The following is a 21,451-nucleotide window of genomic DNA, read 5'->3' as shown; positions in this document are numbered from 1 at the left end:
CTTGCTTTGGAAGTTACTTTTCCCAGAATGTAAAAATCTTTCATGGTGTCATTAGGCCCAGCAATTTCAGGAAAAATAAACGTAATAACTGCCTTATTTATCTTACCAGTTGGGTAAACATCTTATCAGGTCCCTATGAAAATCAAACAGCTTCTCAACTTATCTAAATATGCAAATGTCAGCTCATCCATCTCCTCTTCAAAAAGTCTGTTTTATACAACCCCTTTAATGATTCAAACCTTGAAGTCTGACCATCTTTAATTTAATTAAATTAGTCACACACATACATGCACACACACACACAAACATACACATACAAGCCTGCCTCAGGAATACTACAGTAATATTAGGAAAAAAAAAAATATTTCCTTTATAGGATACAGAATGTTTGCACTTGCGAGAAGTGCATAACTAGGGACCATCAATGTAGGGTAGTCAACAAGAAAATCAATAGAGAATTGAGAAGAAACTTTTTTACCCACAGAGTGGTAAGAATGTGAAACTCACCACCACAAGGAGTGACTGAAGCAAATAGTATGAATAAATTTAAGGGGAAACTGGACAACCATATGAGGGAGAAGGGTACAAAGGCTTACAATGATAGATTTAGATGAAGGAAAATGGAAGGAGGCTCAAGTGGAACCGACATGCCAGTATGGACTGGCTGGGCCAGATGGCTCTGCTGCATATATAAGAGGTGGCCAAACTATGGCTCATAAGCCTATATGTAGCTCTTTTACAGATAAAGTGGGGCAGTTGTTAAGAGGGAAGATTAATCTGGATCATTCTGAAGAATTGTGCGGGGCCCCGGCAGGGTGGCCCAACTCTAATCTGATTGTCCAGACCGACTTCTGTGATTTGCCGATATGGAGACCATGCCCCCAATGGATGCTGCTCCCACATACAGCCTGCAGAGTGCCTTCCTTCACTAAATCATCTGCCTGGCGCTGCCTTGAAATGCATGAATTGATGCCTCCAGACTGGGATGAGAGCAGGGCAGAGGGGGACTGAGAGAAGGGCTGAGAGTTGGGAGAAGGGACAGAGGCTAAAAGCAGAGCTGGGGGGAGGGGAGGGTGGAGTGGAAGCTGAGGGTGGGCTGGGGGAGAGGGGTAGCTGAGAATCATGGCCTGGGGTTTGGGCCTTGACAGCTGCTTCTCTCCACTCCTGCACTTCTAAATGCATGCAAGTTGGAGAAACCCAGCTAGAAGGGAGTGTGGAGTAGGAAGAGGGGATAAGTGAGTGTGGCTGAATAGGGAGGGAGGGCATGAGTGAGTAGGTGAGGATGGAAGGGAAGGCAGAGGAAATGTGTAGGATGGGAGGGAGGGCATGGGTGAGTGTGCCGGGGCTGAGTGGGGAGGGAGGGCACATAAGTTTGTGCAACAGTAATAAGGATGTGTCTGTAAAGGCTGTCTTTGTCTTGTGGCTCTCAAATGTCTAGAGATTATCGTATGCAGCTCTAAGGTTCAGAAAATTTAGAACTGCAAGTTTTACCCATCAGGTAAAGAGGAACAGGATGGGTATCTTTTCTCTTGAAAGGCCTTGATAGTGTTATGATTTTGGTAGAGACCAGTAATGTTTTTGTTTGTGAATCTGAAAATCCAGGTATTTACTAAAAGAATGAAGCCATAAGGTTCACAGTTTAAAACAAAGAATTTTACTGCACAAAAATCAAAGAACAGGGATATTAATGGCTACACTCTATCTTAAATAGTTAGTTATCTTAAAGATATTTCAAGTACAATGAACGCAGTTTGTTATATTCTAAACCAAACTTTTTAATTCAAATTTCCACCTACATCTAATTGACTTAGGCCCCCTGAGAAGCTCAAGTCAGATATTCATCAGAAATTGGAAGATTAACTATTAGTTCTGAGTATTGTTTCAAAGATCTGTATAAGGATTGAGATTTCTTGAGCCCTCTGCTTACTTCCAGCAACGTTGCTCATTCAGATCTCCTCCAACCATCCCATGGTTGTAGACTTCCAGTTCAACACAAGTATCGCGAGTGTCTTAAGCATAGCTACCTCAGGTCAAAACTCCCCTTATTCTAATGTTCTTTAACTCTGGAGTCTTGCATCTAGGAACTTTCTCTCTCGCTTTTCAGCTTAGCTATCCCAGAAGTCAAACTCACTGTTAATAGAATCCTTCAATCATCTTTTTAGCCAGCACACAAAATTTAGACTGAATCTGACTTGAGATATTCCCTCCAGCCAGTTTATTCTAAATGAAACTGCTTGAAAACAGGATCGCCCACAAGAATCTACTCTGCCCTGTAATTAACTTCTTGTTTACCTTTTTAACTATTGTTTACCTCCCAGGCAGTTTGGTCACATGATCAGTTACTGGAAGCAAGTTGCTTTTTACACAAAATCATCTTCCAAACAAACCTAGTACTTAAAAGGGTCATTGTATTATTGTTATAGGGCATTCTTTTATTAAGTCGGTCAGCTCGTGAGCAATATACCCCTATCATAAAATTCAGCACATGGTTTTTTTCCCCAAAAGCACATGGACAATAGAGTAATTATAGACTTTAATTCACACAAAACCTATATACTTACAGAGTTTAAATTGAGCCCAGAGTATTTTCATTTGTAGGAAGAGTTTGGTTTGCTTTTCTCATGGCCTTATTAACCTGGATTGCAACTTTTAGTGATTAGTGTTTTTGCATCCAGATCCCTTTGTTTCTCTACCCCAATTAGATTCTTATTTTCCAAGTATACTAATATTTCACACTAGTGAGGAAGCCTTGAGGGTCTAAATGCTCTACTCCCATTCTATGCACTTAATGAGAGGCCATCAATGTAAGATAATCACCAAGAAATCAAATACGGAACTCAGAGGAAACTTCTTTACCCAGAAAGTGGTGAGAATGTAGAACTTGCTACCTCTGGAGCAGTGATGTGATGGAATACTCTCCACTTGCCTGCGTGAGTGCAACTCCAAAAACACTCATGAAGCTCAGCACCATCCAGGACAAAACACCCACTTTATCGTTACCCCTTACACCACCTGAAACATTGTGGGAGATTTTATGAAGGTGACAGGATCTCAACTGCTGGCTTGAGACTTAGCAAGAGACTCATGTTGCCTCTTCTTGGGAAAGCTTGCCAGTATTATGTGCCAATCAGGCAGTACACTAACAGGCCTTTCACTGGGATCAAGGACCCCGGGGTAGAAGTCCCATCTGCCAAGAGCTGCTGGCCATTCAGAGGCTAGAAGCTCTTTTGCTCAACAGAGCCCCTGGGGAGGCAGTGGCTGCTGTAGGACTGACACCAAATGAGCCCTGAATCTTTGTTGGATCCCTGGATTCAGGTGAGTGATGGCAGGAGGGCTTTTGTGGGGTGGAGCCGCAGATGAAGGGAGCATAGGGGATGGTGGCAACAAGGATACAGGGTCAGCAAATATCCTGCTTCTGACCTTATGGTGGAAGGAAGGTCATTGATGAAGCAGCTGAAGATGGTTGGGCCGAGGACACTACCCTGAGGAACTCTTGCAGTGATGTTCTGGAGCTGAGATGACTGACCTCCAACAACCTTGCTTTCAGCCTGACGACAAGCCCCACCATTGCTGCTTGCATGATGAGACCTTTAATTGGGCACTAATTGCCCACTTAAGGGCCTCAATTGGCAGCAGGGTGGGAAGGCCCTGCGTCCCCACCCACCACCATTCTGATTAAATGCCCTTCTCGCTTCCAAACTCACCATGGGAAAGAGCATAAAATACTGCCCTTTTACTTCCTCCACGCAGGAGCACAGTGGCATAAGCATGTACTATATATATAAGATGCACTACAGCTACTCATCAAGGCTCCTTTGACAGCGCCTTCGAAACCGGCAACCTCGACCACCTAGAAGGACAAGGGCAGCAGACTCATGGGAACACCATCACCTGCAAGTTCACCTCAAATAAGTCACTCGTCATTCTGACTTTGAACCATATCGTCATATATTTCACTGTCACTGGGTCAAAACCACACCCATCCTAATATCATTTTGCTGTGCCTCCACCACATGGACTGCAGTTCCAGAAGGTGGCTCACCACCACCATTTCAAGGGCAATTAGATGGGCAATAAATGCTGGCCTTGCCAGTGAAGCTCAAATTCCATGAAGGAAAAAAAAGGTGGTAGAAGTTAGGAAATCTCTTCCACAAAAAAAGTCAATGCTAATTCAATGAATGATTTTGGCTCAGGCTGTTAAGGGATGTGGAGTCAAGGAGGGGATTAGGAGACAGATGTTTCAGATTTCCAGCATCCACAGTATTTTGCTTTTATCTTTGAGTTAGGAGCCAGGTCAGCCCTGATCTCATTAAATGGGTGGGATATGCTCGAGGCTGAATTGTCCCATGTTCTCTCCATTTAATTTATTTTTAGGAGTCTGGGTCTGGAGTGACATGTAGGCCAGAGTAGGTAAGGATAGAAAATTCCCGAAAGGGCAGTAGCAAACCTCATAGGTTTTGCGGTAGTCATTAAACTTTTAATTACAGTTTTTATTGGATTTAAAATTCACTATCTGTAATGGTGGGATTTGAGCCCGATCCCCAAAACATTACCCTGGGTCTCTGGAATACTAGTGACAATACCATCGCCTCTTCTCTCCATTGAATGAATCGCAGTTCAAGTCTGTAATCTACAGAGTCTTATTAACAATTCCATGGGGATATTTGTTTTCAGTAATTAATAATCTCAGTGTAGGTATTATATTTCTTACAATTAAGATCAAACACCTCTTTCAGTAAAGCGTTGTTGCTCTGTTTGAAAATATGAATTAGATATTCACGTTCGCACTGTGATGCCGGGAGCTAAAAGCCTCCATGAGGCGAGATGTCCCGACCAGACTCATCCATTGAGGCAACTGGGGGGGGGGGGGGGGAGTTGTGAGGGGTTTTTGAAAACAAAGTAACAATGAACGGGCTTATTCTCCGTTTTCTGAATCGGATTATGGGTTTTGCATAATATTTCCAAGATTGTGTTTGGAGTGGTAGTGATTTCTCCCTGAGGAATGGAATCTTTCCGGGTCGCGCGCTGCGGTGGAACGCTCCGGCCCCAAGCTCGCGCTCCCGGGAGAGTTTCGAGTGTCGGCGCTGGTTGCAGGGGGTGTGCGGCTGCGCATTCTGTGTCCCTTATACAACACAGTGGGAGCCAGTTTTGCGAGCAGTCCCTCTGCTGAGACTAACATCGTCGCCCTTTCTTGCACGGAGTTGGTGTCCTGTCATATGATGTACTGATTCAGTTCGGGAAGATGCCGCCGGTTCGAAAGACTGTGGCAGAGCTCCGCTCTCGAGCGGAAGGTAAGATGTACTCATAGGTTTGAGAGAAATGTCTTTCCCTCCCAATATGTTAAAATGCACCTGTCCGTATGTGACCTCCTGGACACCTTTACACTCCACACGATTGAAACTTGGCCACCATTTTTTTTTGCAATGAAATATCGGAACACTTCAAGGAAGCTGCTTTGAAAGGCGATGCGACTTGTCTTTTTTCTAAATAGCGTTCACACTGGTAAAGTAAAAGGAAATCTGTTGAGGTTTTGCTGCACTCTCTTGTTGTGAAGCCAACACTAGCTTGGATTGAATCAGCCCCGCAGTAAATTTGCGAAACGATATACCGTTTGTTCGAATCTGGATGTATTTTTTGTACTTTTTTATTTTAGGTTCAGTGGGCTCCTGTAATAATCATAGTCGCACTGTGTAAATTAATCATCACCTTCCAAGTTTGCTGAAGCCCCACTGCATTAATTGTCTTTACTGCTAGTTTTTCCAAGACTGCCACTTACTGGAAACTATACAGGCTGAAGTTTCTTTAAAAATATTTTTCATATACAGGAGTCATTAACCAGTTAAGGCCCAATTCGGGGTAAGATATTGGACATTGGCTGTGAATAAATCGCATAGAACCTGAAGTCAAAAATTATCTTAAGAGGTTGGGAAGGCGAGGCAAAAAACCTTGCTGATTATTTTTCAAGTAGTGTCTAAGTACATAGTATATACAATTTGCATTTTTACCAACGTGTAAGAAAATTCAGTGAAAAACAAAAAATGGGGCTCCGGTTTAGCAGCTAATTGGCTAATGAAATAGAAAAGACACTTGGGCTTTCTTTTACTGTTTACAGTGCTGAATATGGGTTGTGCACAGTGTTCCAGCATATTATTATGTAATTGAATATTTCAAGTAATTGGCCTAGACTGATCTAGATTAGTAATTTGAAATTAAGTTTTTAATGCCAATGCACTGAGTGTAAATGCTTTGTAACTGTGTACTGTGATCCAGATAAAAATGTGCCAAAACGTCAGTGTGACATCGGAAGCTAGAGCACTGATTCTGTGGTCAACATGTTTACTAGATAAATTACATGCATCAGATTTGGCATAAAGGAGCGCAGTCAACACTATCAATTGTACCCGCAAGCAGGGCGCTGTTCATCCAATCTTAGAAAATGATTTAATGGTGGAGGTGTGCTATGAGTGCAACAGAAGTTTGAAAATAAACGTGAATATCAATTTTATAATCCTAATAATTAACTGAAAGGGAATTTAACTGAAAGGGAATTACTGCTGCCAGTAACTTTTCTGTTCTTCAAAACTTGCATCTGCTTGTTGAGCTGTTGTGTATAAGGATTTTGGAAATCCCTTTATTGGCCTTAATACAGTCCAAAAAAATTATCCTTTGGTGGGATATGGGTGTTGCTCACCTCTAATTGCCCTTGAACTAAGTGGCTTGCTAGGCCATTTGAGGGCAGTTGAGAGTCAACCACATTGCTGTGGATCTGGAGTCACATGTAGGCCAGAGCAGGTAGGATGACATATTTCCTTCCCCAAAGGACATTAGTGAACTGGATGGGTTTTTACAACAATCGATGATAGCTGTCATAGTCATCATTACTGAGACTGGCTTTCAATTCCAGATTTTTAAATTAATTTAATTCAAATTTCATCAGCTACTGTGATGGGATTTGATCCCATATGCCCAGAGCATTAGCCTGAGTCTCTGAATGACTAGTCCAGCGCCATTATTACTGTGCCACCATCTCCCCCGAAAAACGTAGACCAATGAATCAGCGATGATGCACTACTCTTATGATCAAATTAATTCTCTCCAACACAGGTTGATGCCCAGCAGTGTGATTAGAATGGCATCAAGAGAGCTCTTTGGGCTGAAGTCAGACTTCTATACTATGTGAAGAACAAAACTGCTGCTGTAATTGCACCTCATTCTGTATCAATTCAAACTATTTTCATACCTGAGACAGTGTTTCACTTTCTTGTTCTGTTGCAAAGCTCTTGGACACTGTTCCTAGTATTGAGCACAATTTGGTGAAATGAACAAGCTGTATGAAATCTCGAGTATATGTGTGTTTGCAAAAGATAAATGCACACCAATGGTGAAACAGCACTTTTCTGGGATTGTGGGTGAGGTGAATTGTTGTGGGAAAAGAAGAGTGAGTTAACTATGCAATGCTTCATGTGGAAATGCGTCATGTTGATGAAATTGTGTGCTCAAGGCATAAACGTTTTCTCATGCTGATGTTCCTAAATTGGCAATACAAGAATACCATCAGACAGACCTTGATTCTTTTTAATCATTCTTGGGATGTGGGCATTGCTGGCAAGGCCAGCATTTATTGTCCATCTGTAATTGCCCTTGAGAATTGCCCTTAACCACAATTAATTCTAAGTGTGTCTAGGCTTAGGCATACAAAGGTAGTAATTTAATTTTAAAATTAAAGTTCAAATGCATACCCAGTCTGTATTCTCAAGTATTTTTGCCAAGTTGTCAAGGTTCACAATGACTAAGCCTCACGCAGTTTTGCATTAAAATTTTCAGAGTTCTATTTTCACTGCTGTGCAAGACAAATATTTACTATGACAATCTGCACTTTCGGAAAAGTAAAATGCAAGACTATTAAGTTGTTTTGTGGTTTACTAAAATTAACGTATGAAATGTCAGCCAGATGTCACCCAAGAAGGCTTGGTAAAATGTTTTTGTGGTTAAAATGTTAAACTGAATGTGGAACACTCATTTATGGCACTTAAATCTGTGGCTTGTTTTAAAAGTGAAACAAAAAGTGACAGAAGCTGGAGGACTGATGAATTTCCTGTAGAGAGTTTTCAGTAGAGGAATAATACTGTTCAAAATTGATCAATGCATTTGGATTATATTTTGAGTGGAGGTTTTGTTGCATTTGAGAAATAAAAACAAATTTATATTGTGCATGTCTTTGCAGATGAATTTCCTCTGCTTCTCTCACCATAAATAATGGGAAGACCAAAGCCATTGCCTTGGGTCCTAGTTAGAAATTCCATCCCTGTCCCTGGCAACTTTGAGGCTGAACCAGACTATTCACAACCTTGGCATCATATTTGACCTTCAGATGAGCTTTTGATCACAAATGTGTGCCACCACTTAGACTACCTATTTCCACCTCAGTGACATCGCCCGAGTCTGCCCTTACTCCAATACATCTAATGTTCAAACGTCATCCGTGCCTTTGTTACTTCTAGAATTGACTATCCCAACATGCTGTGCAGCCTCATATTTTTTGACCCCCATAAACTTGAGATTAATCAAAACTGTTGCCCGTTCCTTTCTTGCACCAAATCCAATCACCTATCACCATGCTCACTGAACTACATGGGCTCCCAGTTAAGCAATGTCTTGATTTTAAAATTCTCATCCTTGTTTACAAATCCCTCTGTGGCTATCTCTGTCATTTCCTCTAGCCCCACAACCCTCAGATATCTGCACTATTCTAATTGAGGGGAAGGTGATGGCGTAGTGGTAGTGTCGCTGAACAAGGGATCCAGAGACCCAGGGTAATGCTGTGGGGACAAGGGTTCAAACCCCACCATGGCAGCTTTGAATAAAAATCTGGAATTAAATGATCATGAAACCATTGTTGTAAAAACCCATCTGGTTCACTTATGTTCTTTAGGGAAGGAAACCTGCTGTCCTTACCTGGTCCTACATGTGACTCCAGACCCACAGCAGCCACTCAGTTGTATCAAACCGCTACAAAGTCACAGAAAAAAATGAAACCGGACAGGCCACCCGGCATCGATCTAGGCACTAGAAATGACAGTGGCAAATTCAGCCCTGTCAATTCTGCAAAGTCCTCCTTACTAACATCTGGGGGCTAGGTTCAAAATCGGGAGAGCTGTCTCACAACAGACATAGTCATCTTCACGGAATCCCACCTTACAATGTCCCAGATACCACCATTGCCATCACTGGGTATGCCCGATCCCACTGGCAGGACGGACCCAGCAGAGTTGGTGGCAGCACAGTGGTATACACTCGGGAGGGAGTTGCCCTGGGAATCCTCAACATCGCCTCTGGACCTCATGAAGTCTCATGGCATCAGGTCAAACATGGGCAAGGAAACCTCCTGCTGATTACCACATATTGCCCTTCCTCAGCTGATGAATCATGTTGAACATCACGGAGGAAGCACTGAAGGTGGCAAGGGCGCAGAATGTACTTCAATGTCCATCACTGAGAGTGGCTCGGTAGCACCACTACTGACCAAGATGCCTGAGTCCTAAAGGACATTGCCGTTAGACTGGGTCTGTGGCAGGTGGTGAGGGAACTAACAAGAGGGAAGAACACACTTGACCTCATCCTCACCAACCTGCCTGGTGCAGATGCATCTGTCCGTGACAGTATTGGTTAGGAGTGACCACTGCACAGCGCTTGTGGAGATGAAGTCCTGCTTTCACATTGAGGATACCCTCCATCGTGTTGTGTGGCAATACCACTGTGCTAAATGGGATAGATTTCGAACAGATCTAGCAACTCAACTGGGCATCCATGAGGTGCTGTGGGCCATCAGCAGCAGCAGAATTGTGCTTGAACACAATTTGTAACCTCGTGGCCCGGCATGTCCCTCACTCTACCATTACCATCAAGCCAAGAGATTGACCCTGGTTCAATGAAAAGTGCAGGAGGGCATGCCAGGAGCTGTACCAGGCATACCTAAAAATGAGGTGTCAACTTGGTGAAGCTATAACACAGGACTACTTGCAGCAAGTGATCGACAGAGCTAAACGATCTCAGAACTAGATCTAAGCTCTGCAGTCTTGCCACATACAGTCGTGAATGATGGTGGAAAATTAAAAAACTTAGTGGAGGAGGAGGCTTCACAAATATCCCCATCCGCTGATGGGGGAGCCCAGCACATCAGTGCAAAAGATGAGGCTGAAGCATTTGTTATAATCTTCAGCCAGAAGAGCCGAGTGGATGATCCATCTCGGTCTCCTCTGGGAGGTCCCCAGCATCACAGATGCCAGCCTTCAGCCAATTTGATTCACTCCACGTGATATCAAGAAATGGCTGAAGGCACCGGATGAGGCAAAGGCTATGGGCCCTGACAATATTCTGGCAATGGTACTGAAGACTTGTGCCCCCAAACTTGCCGCGGCCCAGTTCCAGTACAGCTACAACACTGGCATCTATCCGGCTATGTGGAAAATCACCCAGGCATGTCCTCTACACAGAAAGCAGGACAAATCCAACTTGGCCAATTACCGCCCCATCAGTCTACTCTCGATCATCCGTAAAGTAGTGGAAGGGGTCATTAACAGTGCTATCAAGCGTCAGTTTGGGTTCTGCCAGGGCCACTCAGCTCCTGATCTCCTTACAGCTTGGTTCAAACATGGACAAAAGAGTTGAACTCCTGAGGTGAGGAGTGATTGCCCTTATTGTCAAGGCTGGATTTAACCGAGTGTGGCAAGGAGTCCTAGCAAAACTGGAATTGATGGGAATCGGGGAGAAAACTCTCCGCTGGTTGGATTCACACCTAGCACAAAGGAAGATAGTTGTGGTTGTTGGAGGTCAGTTATCTTAGCTCCAGGACATCACTGCAGGAGTTCCTCAGGGTAGTGTCCTCGGCCCAACCATCTTCAGCTGCTTCATCAATGACCTTCCTTCCATCATAAGGACAGAAGTGGGGATGTTCGCTGATGATTGCACGATGTTCAGCACCATTTGCAATTCCTCAGATACTGAAGCAGTCCATCTCCAAATACAACAAGGCTTGGACAATATCCAGGCTTGGGCTGACAAGCGGCAAGTAACATTTGCACCACAGAAGTGTCAAGCAATGACCATCTCCAACAAGAGAGAAACCAACCATCGCCCCTTGATGTTCAATGGCATTACCATCACTGAATACCCCACTATCAACATCCTGGGAGTTATCATTGATCAGAAACTGAACTGGATTAGCCATATAAATACTGTGGCTCCAAGAGCAGGTCAGAGGCTAGGAATCCTGCGACAAGTAACTCACCTCCTGACTCTCCAAAGCCTGTTTATCATCTTCAAGGCACAAGTCAGAAGTGTGATGGAATACTCCCCACTTGCTTGGACGAGTGCAGCTCTCACAACACTCAAGAAACTTGACACCGTCCAGGACAAAGCAACCCACTTGATTGGCACCACATCCTCAAACATTCACTCCACTACTGACGCACTGCAGTAGCAGTGTGTACCATTTACAAATTACACTACAGGAATTCACCAAGGTTCTTTCGACAGCACCTTCCAAACCCACGACCACAACCACCTCAAAGGACGAAGGCAGCAGATGGATGGGAATGCCCACCTGGAAGTTCCACTCCAAGTCACCCACCATCTTGACTTGGAAATATATTGCCATTCCTTCATTGTTGCTGGGTCAAAATCCTGGAACTCCCCCCCTCCTAACAGCACTGTGGGTGTACCTACACTATATGGACTGCAGAGGTTCAAGAAGGCAGATCACCACCACTTCTCAAGGGCAACTAGGGATGGGCAATAAATGCTGGCCCTGCCAGCAAAGCCCGCATCCCATGAATGAATTAAAAAATAAATAAATTCTGGCTTCTTGTTTATTCCTGATTTTAATTGCTCCACAATTGGTGGCCAAACCTTCAGCTGCCTGCGGCTAAGCTCTGGAATTCTCTTCCTAAACCTCTCCATTTCTTTAGTTTTCTGCTTTAACATCCTCCATTAAACCCATCTCTTTGACCAAATTTTTGGTCACTATCTTTGTGGTTTGGTGTCATATTTTGTTTTATACTGCCTCTGTGAAGCGTATGGGCATGCTTTATTATGTTAAAGGCACTGCAACAGCAACATCTTGTACTGGCAGAAACCTTGATATGCAAATAACTGGGGTCAGCGATAAATTAGGGTGGTGGAACATGAGTGGCTCCCAGAAACTTTACCCAGCCTTGTTTACATTTGGTCTTCATTTTTAGTTTCAGTTAATGATTTTTCATTTGTGTAGATTGAATGGCAGGATAGCCTGTTTTGGAAAGTTGCACAGTGAAATAGCACAAATTGCTTAATATATGCAACACAGAACGAGCAAACTGGTTTGTATCCCAGAAGATACATGTAATGTAGTTTACAGATTGTTTTGGGAGCAGTTTACATGAAAGATTATTTCCTAACATTTAAAAGAAAACTTGTAGTATATTAGTTTTTTCTTGTAGAGCTTTTTTTCAAATTGGTGGCTTGCTACGTCAGTTTATAGGACATTTAGATTCAGCAATAGAACATAGAAATGGAGTCACATCTGGGCTAGCCTAGAGATGGCATGCTTCCTTCCCCGATGGACCATTGTGAACGAGTTGGCTTTTTATAGTGCTTTTATAGTTACTTCCCTGGTGCTGCCTCTCAAATTAGCAAATTCATTGAAATCAGTTTTACAGCTACCCCTGGTGAATTTTTAACTCTCAATTTGTGGGTTGCTAATCAATTGATCCACTCAATGTAGTATCAAGTAGTGGTCAAGTGCACTGGATGCAGCAAAGACTGAGTTAAAACATCATTTCATTGCAGAACTAGCCATGGCTCTTGCCAAGTTCCAGGACAACGACAATATTGACTTCCACTGACAATGTGACAAATTGCCTAGATAGCCTCTGTCAACAAAAAGCAGGCCAAATCAAACACCGCCCTTACTGTCCTTTAACCTTCTTTTAATTACCAGCAGATTGATTGGAGGAGCCATCAACAGGGTTTTCAAGTGGCATTTCATCACTGGTCACCTAATGCTTAGTTTGGATTTGCCAGGACCATTTGGCTCCAGACCTCATCACAGTCTTTTACTCAACATGGACACACAACGTAAATTTAAGTATTGAGTTGAGAATAATGTCCCTTGATTGATTGTGATCTAAAAATGTCAAGTGTTACCTCAGAGCCCTAGAAGTTAATGGAGATTGGGGGAAAACTTTCCAAAGGTTGGAGTCATACCTTGCAGAAAGGAAGATGGCTTGGTTGTTTCACTGCAGGTGTTCCTCAGAGCAGTTTTCTCTGCATGATTATCTTCAGGTGCATCATTAATGATCCTCCATTCATTTTAAGGAAAGGGGCTGTTTGTTGGCTATTTGATGTAAGCTCCATTCACAACTCCTCTGATTAAACCAATGGCAAGTAACTGTGTCACAAGTGCCAGGCAAGGACCATGACTAAAAAGAGAGAACTCAAGCACATCCATCTGACCTTCATCCCTGTTGGAGCCCCCCACCATTAACTTCTTTGGGGAAATGCTCATTAGTAAAAAGCTCAACTGAAATAGCGACATCAGTGCTCTGTTCTGCTCTTGCGGCCAGAGGCTTGGCACATAAATTAAGAAAAGGAAACAGGAGTAGACAATATGGCCCTTCAAGCCTGTTCTGCCATTCAGTGCAATCATGGCTGATCTTCTGCCTGAACTTCCACTTCCTGGATCCTTTGATTCACTGACAAACTAAAAGTCTATCTCAACCTTGAATATACTAAACAATGGAGAATCTACAACCCTCTGACGTAGAGAATTCTGAAGATTAACAGCCCTGAGTGGAGAAATTTCTACTCATCTCAGTCCTAAATGATTGACCCTTTATCCTAAGGTTGTGCCTATTTATCTCGGCCAGGGGAAACAACCTCTGTGTCTACCCTGTCCACCTCCTTCAAAATTTAGTACGTTTCAATGAGATCTCTTTTTTTATATTATTCATTCATGGGATGTGGGCTTCACTGGCTGAGGCAGCATTTATTGCCCATCTCTAGTTGCCCTTGAGAAGGTGGCGGTGAGCTGCTTTCTTGAACTGCTGCAGTCCATGTGGTGTAGGCTGCCTTCTAACCTCATGAAAATATAGGCCCAGTTTACTCAGCGTCTCATCATAGGACAAGCATCTCACCCCAGGGATCAATCTGGTGAGCCTTCGCTGTGCTACCTCCAAGGCAAGATTATCTTTCCTTGGATATGGAGACCATGCATAGTGTGCCAGGTGTGGTTTCACCAAAGCCCTAAACAATTGTAACAAGGCTTCCTTATTCTTTACTTTTGCTCTTTTTAGTCCCTGAAGTTTCCCCAATACTTTTTCACTGCTGACATTAATTACTCTAAGCTCTTACTCTTATTAGCCCGTGGGTTTCTCTCTCTTTTGGGTGTGTATTTTGAGTCTTCTGCTATGAAGATAGACACACAATATTTGTTCAATGCCCCAACCATTTGCTCATTGCCCACGATCATTTCCCCTGTGTCCATCTCTAAGGGATCAATGTTTACTTTTGCTATTATCCTTTTTACATACTGGTAGAAGCTATTACAATCTGTTTTTATATTCCTGGCTGGTTTATTCTTGTTCATTTTTTCCCCTTTTATCAAACGCCCTTTGCGGGTTTCAAAAACAGCTGCAGTCCTGAGGCTTGCTACTTATTCTTTGCAACATTGAGTCTCTAATACTTTCCTTAACTTTACTGGGGAGGCAACATGGACACAGTTTGAATGGCCAGAGTTTCTGCTGATTGTTCCTTTCCCACCAATGCCACTGAGATAGTAAATATATTGAAGAGAGTGACAAATGTCAGATGCTATTGGAGTTGCAAGGTGCTGAGGTGCCAGATTACCAACCCATTTCCCTCATCTTTGACTCATCCAAAATTAACATGGTGATACATGGGAGAAGCCCCAAATGGAAACAGAGAGCCTAAAGGTGATCTTCTATGATCCAGCCCGCTGTGAAGCATTACGTACTGAAGCCTTTGGACTTTGTAATTGAGGGCAGTTTATCATTTTATAATCAGATTTGAATGCCTATGCATAGGCACATCACAATTAAGTGGGCTTTGCTCACTTTAATGTGTTTAAAAACCACACAGAGCAAACACAATTTCAGTCGTTTTCCATTTCTTGCTTAAATATGTTTCAATATTCAATCATTAAATTTGAGGGATATGTAAATTCTACTAAGTTTTTAATACCAATTTCAAATTGGTTTTAGTAAACTGGACTAAAGTTAATTTGTAAATCTATATGCAAATGGTGGGAAGTATTTGGTATGATGCAAAACTACTACATACCCTAAAAGGCAAAGGCTCCACTTGTGTAGTTAAGCAATGTTCGTCAGCAAATGAGGTAAGAAACAACTTAAAGCTAAAAGAAAAGGCTTGGTGAGATACAAGGCAAAGTGGATATCAAACTCTAAAAAGCAACAGAGATAGAAATATCATTATATGTAAAAAAAAACTCGCAAGATATATCAAAACTAACAGCAAAAGTCTTCATAACTTTCTTTACAGAGAGTGGTAAAGGGAAATCTGGAACCAGTAAAAAAATGATGAATAGAGTTGAGATTATAATGCCTAATAAGGAAGTGGCAGGCCAGCCAAATGAGTGGATTTGGATGTGTCCCCAGGACTTGGTGATTTCCACCTCCAGGATATTAAAATAAATAGGTGAAGAAATTGCAGGTGCAATCGACACAATTTTCCACAGCTCTTTAGATGGAGAAAATGTGCCATTGGATTGGGAAATTTCAAATGTTTCTTAAATATTTAAGAAGAGAGGGAGGGAGAAACCAGGTAACTACAGATGTCAGTTTAACATTGATTGTGAGAATAACATTGACTGCTTTATTCACAGGATCTGGGCATTGCTGGCAAGACAAGCATTTATTGCCCATCTCTAATTTTCTTTGAGAAGCTGGTGGTGATCCACCACCTTGGATACAATTGGGTGACTTGCTAGGCCATTTCAGAGGGTAGCTGGGAGTCAACCACATTGCAGTGGGTCTGGAATCATGTAAAGGCTAGACTGGGTAAAAATTGTAAATTTGTTTCCCTAAAGAACATGAGTAAACCAGATTTGTTTTTACGACATGTTGGCTGTGCAATTACCAAACTTGCTGATCCTAGCTTTTTATTCCACACATTTAACTGGTTGAATTTAAAGATAAAAACAAAAAATTGCGGATGCTGGAAATCCAAAACAAAAACAGAAATACCTTGAAAAACTCAGCAGGTCTGGCAGCATCGGCGGAGAAGAGCAATGTTGACATTTCGAGTCCTCATGACCCTTCAACAGAACTAAGTAGAAATAAGAAAGGGGTGAAATATAAGCTGGTTTAAGGGGTTGCGGGGGGGGGTGGTAGAAGAAGTTGGGGGTGTTGTTGGCACAAGCAAGCAGTGATAGGAGGAGATAACCAAAAGATGTCACAGACAAAAGAACAAAGAGGTGTTGAAGGTGGTGATATTATCTAAAAGAATGTGCTAATTAAGAGTGGAGAGCAGGACAAGCAACGTAGCTCTAGTGGGGGTGGGGTGAAATAAACGATGAGTGGAATACATTTAAAAATGATGGAAATAGGTGGGAAAAGAAAAATCTGTATAAATTATTGGAAAAAAACAAAAGGAAGGGGAAAGAAACGGAAAGGGTGTGGGGATGGAGGAGGGAGTTCAAGATCTAAAGTTGTTGAACTCACTATTCAGTCTGGAAGGCTGTAAAGTACCTAGTCGGAAGATGAGGTTCTCAACTACCATGATGGGATTGAATTTCCATCTACCATGATGGGATCATTAGTCCAGGCCTCTAGATTATTAAAAACAAAAAAACTGCGGATGCTGGAAATCCAAAACAAAAACAGAATTACCTGGAAAAACTCAGCAGGTCTGGCAGCATCGGTGGAGAAGAAAAGAGTTGACGATTCGAGTCCTCATGACCCTTCGACAGAACTTGAGTTCGAGTCCAAGAAAGAGTTGAAATATAAGCTGGTTTAAGGTGTGTGGGGGTGGAGGGGGGGTTTGGGTGGGGGGGAGAGAGAGAGAAGTGGAGGGGGTTGATGTGGTTGTAGGGACAAACAAGCAGTGATAGAAGCAGATCATCAAAAGATGTCACCAACAATAGAACAAAAGAACGCATAGGTGTTGAAGTTGGTGATATTCTCTAAACGAATGTGCTAATTAAGAATGGATGGTAGGGCACTCAAGGTATAGCTCTAGTGGGGGTGGGGAGAGCATAAAAGATTTAAAAATATTTAAAAATAATGGAAATAGGTGGGAAAAGAAAAATCTATATAATTTATTGGGAAAAAACAAAAGGAAAGGGGAAGCAGAAAGGGGGTGGGGATGGGGGAGGGAGCTCAAGACCTAAAGTTGTTGAATTCAATATTCAGTCCGGAAGGCTGTAAAGTGCCTTGTCGGAAGATGAGGTGTTGTTCCTCCAGTTTGCGTTGGGCTTCACTGGAACAATGCAGCAAGCCAAGGACAGACATGTGGGCAAGAGAGCATGGTGGAGTGTTAAAATGGCAGGCGACAGGGAGGTTTGGGTCATTCTTGCGGACAGACCGCAGGTGTTCTGCAAAGCGGTCACCCTGTTTACGTTTGGTCTCTCCAATGTACAGACTTGCAGGTGGCATTTAATGAACATTTGCGCAAGAGATTAGCAAAGATGAAAGCACATTGAACTGGTGGTAGACTTGTGACATGGGCTGTTCGGAAGGTACGCAAGCCAGGATAAAGGATTTTATTGGCAGGTTGTGACAAATAATATTTCCTAGAGATCTTGAATTTTCATCATCTAAGGAATGTATATAAAGGAGTCATGTGTGCAAGTTTGCAGATGACACTAAGGCAACACAGTAAGCTGTGTGAATAGGAGCAGGAAGTTACAAGAAGATAGAAGCAGTCTAAGTGATTCAGGAAAGCTGTGTCACTAAGGCAACACAGTAAGCTGTGTGAATAGGAGCAGGGTCAGATGGAGTTCAGTGCGGAATTTAGGTCATCTACTTTGGATACGAGAAAGACATGAGTATCTTGGTGAGAGACTGCGATGTGGAGGAGTGAAGCACATTAGGTGTTCATGTACGCAAGTCATTAAAAGCTGTTTAGGTACAAATTGTAATCAAAAAGGCTAAAAGAATGCCCCCCCCCCCCCCCCCCCCCCCCCCCGCCCCGCCTGACACACCTTAAACCAGCTTATATTTCACCCCTTTCTTGGACTCACTCAAGTTCTGTCGAAGGGTCATGAGGACTCGAAACGTCAACTCTTTTCTTCTCCGCCGATGCTGCCAGACCAGCTGAGTTTTTCCAGGTAATTCTGCTTTTGTTTTGGATTTCCAGCATCCGCAGTTTTTTTGTTTTTATCTTGATGAAATTATGTATTTATATAATTTCATCAAAATATCAATTATATTATGAAAAGTTACTGACTTGTCTTGTGGTAACGAAACAACCTATTATTTATTTCATAGATAAAAATAAAAAACTGCGGATGCTGGAAATCCAAAACAAAAACAGTGTTACCTGGAAAAACTCAGCAGGTCTGGCAGCATTGGAGGAGAAGAAAAGAGTTGACGTTTCAAGTCCTGTTGAAGGCTCATGAGGACTTGAAACGTCAACTCTTTTCTTCTCCGCCGATGCTGCCAGACCTGCTGAGTTTTTCCAGGTAATTCTTTTTTTGTTATTATTTATTTCATCTTGTCAGGTTCCCACTCTCCTGCCCTTTTCTATTCCCCTCTGGTAGCTGCCCTGCTCATGTCTTTTCCCTTTTAACCCCTTTTCCATAATCTGTTTTCATCTTGTCTTTTTGTTTACAGTGGTAGTATTTGAGGTCTTAAATGGGCAAGGTAAAGCTTAGTATTGGAACTTGTTTTGCTGAGGGAGGTGAGTCCAACCAATCTGGAAAGTTCATATAGGTGCTACTGCCCTCTGTGACTCTTATATGATTGAAAACATTAGCATTTCAGAGCAGTGACATTGTGACAAATGTATGACTCTCGTTACAATGGGTCTAGCTATTTGTACAGATAGATTGGTCACCAACATAAGATAGACAGTTGATGAAGGTAGTTTTCAGTTCAAGGCTATGAGTTTACATTAACTTTAGAGTTGCAATATTTTAATTAACTAGTAACAGCACATGTTCTCCAAACCACACATTACTTTGGTTTATTCAACAGTTAAACTAATTAATGGTACTGATGCATTTCTTTCTCTTCATACAACAGACCATTATACAAATCAAACAGATACATGTGAAAATTCAAAACAAAATTTCAAAGTAATACCTGCTTATAAGCAAAATGCTTTAATTAAAAACCATTTCAATGTTCTTGGTCATGTGGTCAAGCTTCTGCAGCTCCAGCAACACTCAAGAAGCTTGACACCATCCAGGACAAAGCAGCCCGCTTGATTGGCACCCCTTCCACAAAAATTCTCTCCCTCCACCACCGACGCACAGTAGCAGCAGTGTGTACCACCTTAAGGATGCACTGCAGAAACTCACCAAGGCTCCTTAGGCAGCACCTTCCAAACCCACGACCGCTACCACCTAAAAGGACACGTGCAGCAGTTACTTGGGATTTCCAGATGGTGGTGTTCCCCCTCCAAGCCACTCACCATCCATATTGCAGTTCCTTCACTGTCGCTGAGTCAAAATACTGGAACTCTCTTCCTAACAGCACTGTGGGTGTACCTAAACCATGTGGACTGCAGTGGTTCAAGAAGGCAGCTCACCACCATCTGCTGTAGGGCAATAAATGCTGGCCTTGCCAGTGACTACTAAATGAATTGCAAAAGGAGTTTTTTTTTTAACAGTTTCCACTTCGGGGATGGGGCATTATTTTCTTAATGGAATAGAAATCAAAAATCACTCTATTCCAAAAAATGAATTTTGGGTGCTCAACTCATTTCCATATTTTTGACAATTAATTATATAGTTTAGGAAACACTTTAAGAAGCAATCTTTTCTGTCTCACCTGTACCGTTACTGTGTTTTGCAATGATAAGTATCACTGATCTATTTAGTATCAATATGTGCTCAGATATAAAGAAATAAGAATTTTTTACAATAATCTAAAGCATTAAATATTCATTACTTATCCATGATTTGGCCAGCTTGCCCTTAACATGATTGCTCTAATGTGGAGTGCTGCCGTGCTTTTAGTGCTAAAGATCAAAAAAGTTAGAGAAAAATGTTTATGATTCAGATGCTTTGCAAGACCCAGATAATGAAAAGATAGCCTTCCATACAAATTCAGAACACCTGCTGTAGCTCCAAATTGCAGGAACATTTCAGATCATTGAATGCATGCAGTACAATATATTTCCATGGCAACTGCATACCAGGAAGTGCAGTGGAAAACTGTGTATTTCGGAAAGGGACTTGTTACTGCCTGAAATTGTCTGGTATTAGCTGTGGGGGCCTTAAATTAGACATGACCTGATGAAATGATTTGCAAAATTTGTAAATTTCGTATATACACACAGTGATTTCAAATTCTTGCTCTGATCAAATATATTAACTTTGCAGTGATTTAGCATTAATCTGGTTAGCCTAGAGGGAATGCTAGATGATGGATTTATGACTGTAGTAAAAGGTGGAAAAGATAAATTAACCCTCAGACGTTGTTTCTGGATTTCACCCACCTTGAAGTGAATTACATGCTACATTGACAGCTTGAATCAAGCTAATTTTGAATTTAGCTGCAGCAATTTTCTTGATATTCTATACATGTAAATTGTACACGAGGCATATGGCCCTCAAAGAAGGGTGCACTTGCAGTTGTAGGCCTCAACAAAGTAGTAAATAGCATTGCACTAATTAAATGTTCATTTGATGTGGCATTAATTAGTTAGAAACAGTATCCATGTATAATTTTCTGAAATTCATTGTTTTAAAATGTTACAACAGATGAAAAACATCTTGCCTGCACCTATGGTTGCAGCGTCAGTAACAAATTCTTGACGATAGGATCCTAAGTACAGTTCAGGATAGTTTTTAAATTGGTAATTTATACTAAATCTGTGACTGACCAAAATCACATTCGTTTTGTTAATGTACTTGACCTAATAACGTGGTTGGTGAATGCTCCCACAAACTTTTTTGCTATGTTAAGGTACTATTGTGGAATACTTGGACAGCAGAGTCTGCCTCTAAGAATTTTTATGTTAAGATTTTTTTTGTACCTATATCTATTTATTTAGATAATTTTACAAGTGTAATGCACTGGGAATTGGGGAAATCTCTCCACTAGTTGGAGTCCTACCAAGCACAAAGGCAGATGGTTGTAGTTGTTGGGGGTCAATCATCTCAGTCTCAGCACATCACTGCAGGAGTTCCTCAGGATAGTGTCCTAGGCCCAACCATCTTCAGCTACTTCATCAATGACCTTCCCTCCATCATAAGTGGAATGTTCAC

The 21,451-nt window shown here is 42.1% G+C and overlaps 1 protein-coding gene across 3 annotated transcripts in view; it reads left to right on the top strand.

Annotated features, from left to right (window-relative positions):
* The first annotated feature begins 5,091 nt into the window (after positions 1-5,091).
* The window catches only part of atp8a1 (ATPase phospholipid transporting 8A1), a 474,917-nt gene continuing 458,557 nt past the window's right edge, over positions 5,092-21,451 (top strand). For all 3 annotated transcript variants that reach the window (XM_041186502.1, XM_041186517.1, XM_041186510.1), the window contains exon 1: positions 5,092-5,291. In XM_041186502.1, the coding sequence (XP_041042436.1) occupies positions 5,243-5,291 (49 nt within the window). In that variant the 5' untranslated portion in view covers positions 5,092-5,242. The remainder of the gene's footprint in view (positions 5,292-21,451) is intronic.

Source organism: Carcharodon carcharias, chromosome 1, assembly GCF_017639515.1.
Source record: "Carcharodon carcharias isolate sCarCar2 chromosome 1, sCarCar2.pri, whole genome shotgun sequence".
Taxonomy (NCBI): Eukaryota; Metazoa; Chordata; class Chondrichthyes; order Lamniformes; family Lamnidae; genus Carcharodon; species Carcharodon carcharias.
Note: the sequence above shows the minus strand (reverse complement) of the source record. Positions and strands in the feature narration are given on the sequence as shown.